General features: G+C 37.9%; 1 protein-coding gene across 1 annotated transcript in view; it reads left to right on the top strand.

Moving 5' to 3' along the window:
• Nucleotides 1-980: 980 nt before the first annotated feature.
• DCP2 (decapping mRNA 2) overlaps nt 981-5,021 on the top strand; it is a gene marked incomplete at its 5' end in the record, with an annotated part of 62,638 nt that continues 58,597 nt past the window's right edge. Inside the window, one exon of the mRNA XM_014539863.1 lies at nt 981-1,078. Within this exon, the coding sequence (XP_014395349.1) occupies nt 981-1,078 (98 nt within the window). The remainder of the gene's footprint in view (nt 1,079-5,021) is intronic.

Genomic DNA, 5,021 nt, shown 5'->3' on the forward strand with positions numbered 1-5,021 from the left:
GGGTGTTCTTTTTGAGTATTTAATTTTGAGCTTATTCTTGTACATGGTGCAAGAAAGTGGTCTAGTTTCATTTTTTGCATGTATCTGTCCAGTTTTCCCAGCACCATTTATTGAATAGACTGTCTTTACACATTGTATAGCTTTTCCCTCTTTGTCATAGATTAATTGATCATATAGGCTTGGGTTTATTCCGGGGCTCTCTTATCTGTTTTATGCCAGTACCATGATAGTTTTGTTTGTTTGTTTGTTAATCCTCACTGGGGGATATTGATTTTCAGATAGAGTGAGAGTGAGGGAGGAGGAGGGGGAGGAGGAGGAGGAGGAGAGAGAGAGATCAATGTGACATCCATTGGTTGTCTCCTACATGAGCCCTGACAGGCTGGGATGGAATCTGCAACCCAGGTACATTCCCCTGACTGGATCTAACCCTTGACCCTTCAGTCCGAGGGCTAATGCTCTATCCACTGAGCAAAACCAGCTAGGGCACTTTTTTATATTATGTTTATAACCAGGATAAAATCTGGTTATAAAAAGAAAAATTATATCACTAAAAAACATGTGAGACAGCATTTGGCATAGGTCTTACTGTTAAATGGTGGATTATTGCTCCTATGATCTCTGTCCTTTCGCAGTCTGCAAATTAAAGTTAATATACTATATCTTTGTAACTCAAATTATGAGCTATAATATCAATATAATTATTATATAATCTATAACTATATAATCTATAACTATATACTTAAAGTGAATTGTGACTACATTTAGGATTCCTGTTTTCAGATGAGATGAAGCTTAACTTTTTGTGGTTTTATTGACTTAGATAATTATTTCTAATAAATGTAGCGACATCAGGACAAACTGAAGCTGCTGCAAGAGGAAGAGATTAAAAACCACAATCATTTCTTGCCTTTTTTGTTATTACTGTAGGTGGTGAGATTGATTTTCTTTTTGCATGCAGAGAAGCGAGCTATAAATGAACTTTCCAAGGTGAACAGAGGGAGAATGTCTTTCCACGCCACCTTCTGCATTCTCTGGCTTCCACTTTGTTACGCTGCCTGGCTACAAGGAGAAGATCCTGGTATGTCCAATCAGTTTTGGCTGAATTGGGGCATTTGCTTGCATACCCTCACAGCCCTTCCATGCTCTTTCTCCTCTGGGAATGTATACTTGTCCACTCTTACCCTCATTTTCCTTATAAGATCTGCTCTCAGAAATGTTGTCCTAAAGTGTCGCTTTGGCCCAAGGTGCAAACAGGGAACAAACCTTAAGGCAAAGTGAGGACTGGACCGACCAAGTCTGGGAGGTCTGTGGAACTTGACCTAATATCAGCTAAAGGGGAAAGCTCCCCTATCTCTACAGTAGTGAACACGTAGCAGTAGTAAAAAAAATTTACTGTATAAATTGTGACCCTGTGGGTGTGGGTGTTCTTTTATGCCTTTGTGGGTGTCTCCTCTATGTATCAGCCTTTGGCCTTGCTTTATGTGCCTCTATTTATTTCTCTCTCTTCATTTTCTTCCTTTTTTCCTTATTTTTTCTCTTTATTGACCATAATATTAAAAAAAGTGTTACTTTATCAAATAATTACATTTTCTATATATTTTATGTTAAGAGTGAAACTCAGTTGTCACTTAACTAGAGGTTTGGGATCACCATACTTTACATTTGTTTATAGCACTTACCGCTAACTGTCATTGTCTTATGCATTTATTGGCTTATCTCTCCCAATAGAGTGCAAACTCCCTGAGAACTGGACACTTGGTCTTGTTCTCTGCTGTACCCCTATTGGGTCCACTCTGTTGCCACACCAGAATTTCTCCATTTACCCTGTCCCAATCCCAATCCTTTCCCTTTCACCTAAAAGTAACCACATCTTGACGTTTATGGTCATTTCCTTGCTTTCTCTAAAGTTATATCACCGAGGTTGCATCTCTAAACCCTATAGTTTAACTTACTTTAAAAAATATAGACATCTTTTAAGTCTCTTCCAATTTTTACTTATGTGAAGTTTATACAAGTCTAAGAAAATAGTCTGTAGTTACTAGAATGGCACATGAAGGTGTCTGCTGCCAGTTTTCAGAATAGCTGTAGTTTTATCATCAAGGCAATAATCTATATTCCCTGGGAAACCTGGCAAATGGGAACCACATGTTGGTTTTCCCCGAGGTGTCCTTCACTTCATTTGTGGTTTATAAATAGTACACTCATGTTAAGTCAGGTTTGCATGGCTTAGGTCGAATTAATCAGTCAACAGTTGCACCTTTATTGAGTGTTATATCTGCAAGGCTCTGTAGAAAATTTAAAATAAATATGAAATATTTCCCCATACTCAGCCTTAAATCTAATTCTAGAGACAAGACAAACAGAGAATAATACAAAACCAAATGTGGACTAAACTAACTTGTATGTGTTATAAATGTAGAAAAGCTGGAGATCAGGATGAGCTCTGATAGCAGTTGATAAAGCTGCTGTGAAGTGAAGTCTGAGCTGGGCTTTACTCTGGTGCAGAGCTGGAATTTCTAAGCAAGACTTTTCTTAGTTTGTGCTCCTGTTCCAGATGTGAGGAAGCTTCATTCCCATCAACCATTGGTGCTGGATTGAAAAGCAGCTCAACTCATAAACATTGGTGTAGTGTGGAACGCTGGGCTTCTATGAGTGCTCAGCTCTTTCCCTGCCCCAGCTCTCTACTAGGTTGAAAACTGAAATGAGAGTAAGGATCAGGCCATCCCTCTTTCTGTGCCCCTCAAAGTTTGATGTAACTTATGGCAAGTAGCAAAATGCCATTCAAACATGCAAACGTAAAAATAAGAGCTTATTGAACACATACTGAGGTTTAGTAGATATGAATAGCCAGGATTCAAAGGGCCTGTGCATTAGAAAGTCAAACTTGAAGTCTGTTCTCGAAATCTCTCCCATCCCTTTCTTCCCTTTGTGTCCTGTATTGTGTGGCTTCCTCTCTTCATGCCTCTTGAACTTATCTCAAAACAGCAGCCCTGCGCTATCAAAACTTTACATGCACATTCCTTTTGTTTGTGAAAATCCATTTCTTGGAATTTAAACTCCAGATATGCTCACACAAGTTTGCAAAAATAAATGTAGGAAGATCTTTGAAAAAAACCCAGAAGCTATCTAAATGTCCACCAATAAGGGATTACTTAAATAAATTATACTATATTTATGCAATGATATATGTGGTAGATATTACTGTGTTCACCAGTGTTTCTTGATCCCTTCTCCTTCTGAGTGCAGGGAGGAATACCCTTCTCTGCCCCTTTAAGTTGGGCACGCTGATGTGATCCCCTTTGATCCCTGAAATTTGAGAAGCTTTTTCAGAGCCCATGTGAGACCTCCATGCTCTCTTCTGGTGCAGCAATTGTAGAAACACACACTGGAGGGAGAGTCACGAGACAGAAGCAGCCAAGGCACTGAGCCTTCATAGTGAGGACAGCAGACTTCACATACACAATAAACAAACATTTGTTGTGTAGACCCACTGAGATTCTGGTCTTGTTTGTTATCATTAGCATAACCAAGATCATCCTGACTGATACAGTATATTGTGCAGCCAATAAAGCAAATGACATAGATATATATGTACTTGAATAGAAAATGTCCAAGATGTTAAGTGAAAAAGACAAGGGACATAACTTTATATAGAATTATTTGATTTGTGATTTTATAAAAGTGTTATCTACAGAAAGACTGAGGAACTCTTCTACATTAAAAGAGTATAGGCTTAAAAATATTTTTAAACTGTAAAATATAGTTATCTCTGGGTAGGGGGATGAGTAGATGAAACTGGAATTCTGGGGTAGGAAAAAGACTTTTACTTACCTTTGGGTACCCTTTTATTCCATTTGAATTCTCCAGGGATAGTCAATGTTGTTTTCAGACACAAAGCTTTGAGGTAATGTGTCTGGCAGTAATAGATAAAATTAACAAAGATGAATATTAAAAACCTAGCAACAGCTTTTTACCAAGATGCAATAATTGGCTAATAACTGCTATGGCAGGTGGCCATAGAGGTGAGTGCAGGAGAGGGCATGCTGTACATTACATTTGGAACAGTCCATTGGGAAAACAATCTGGCAGTTAGTTTTAAAAGAAAAAATATGCATATCTTTGCCCCAGCAACCTCACCCCCAGGAGTCCTTAGAAATAAAGACACTAGTACATAAGAACAGGCATAAAAGACTTTTATTGCAGCATTTTCTGTAGTGACAAAAAATTGGAAGCAAAGTGTATGCCCATCAATAGGGAAATAATTGACTAAATGGTGGTATATCCACATCATAGACTATTAAGCAACATGGACTACTACATGTTTTTAAAAATGAGTGAGCTCTCTATCAATTGACTTGGAGAGATTTCCATAATGTATTTTTACAAAAAGAGGAAATGCAGAGAGTTTTATAACGACCCTTTTATTTTGTAAAACAGGGAAGAGTTAATACCCATGTATATATATGTTTACCTAATTAAGAGAGCAGGGAGAAGGTGTGCAAGGACACACAGAAGTTGTTAATTTGCTCTAAGTAAAGGAAAGGGGGTTACTGGGGAGAAGGAAAGAGAGAGGAGGTCAGCAAGATAGAGACAGAAGTAGGGCAATGGAAGTAAACAATGATAAGCCTAGCACCAGAGCAGAGTGGGCTGATGTTTTGCAAGTAAAACTTTACATTTCTGAAAACTAACATATGTTTTTGTATAGCTTTTATGGAGCTCTGGTGGCATGGGTGTTTTACCTAAATTAGGGATGCATGCTGTATGTGCCAAGTTTAGCAATGCAGATTCTCTTCTGTAGAAAATTAAATAAACAGATTTTAATGTAGGGACTGAAACAAGGCCAAAACAGCAGTTCTTTTGAAACCTGGCAGTCTGCCTGTTGGTCATTATTTGCCATTCTTTCCCAAATAAATACTTCTAAAGAAATGGGACTCAAAAGCCAGAGGTAGATAAATTTTTTTAAATATATTTTTTTATTGATTAAGATATTACATATGTGTCCTTATACCCACGTTACCCCC

The sequence above is a fragment of the Myotis brandtii genome, unplaced genomic scaffold, assembly GCF_000412655.1.
Source record: "Myotis brandtii unplaced genomic scaffold, ASM41265v1 scaffold230, whole genome shotgun sequence".
NCBI classification, from domain to species: domain Eukaryota; kingdom Metazoa; phylum Chordata; class Mammalia; order Chiroptera; family Vespertilionidae; genus Myotis; species Myotis brandtii.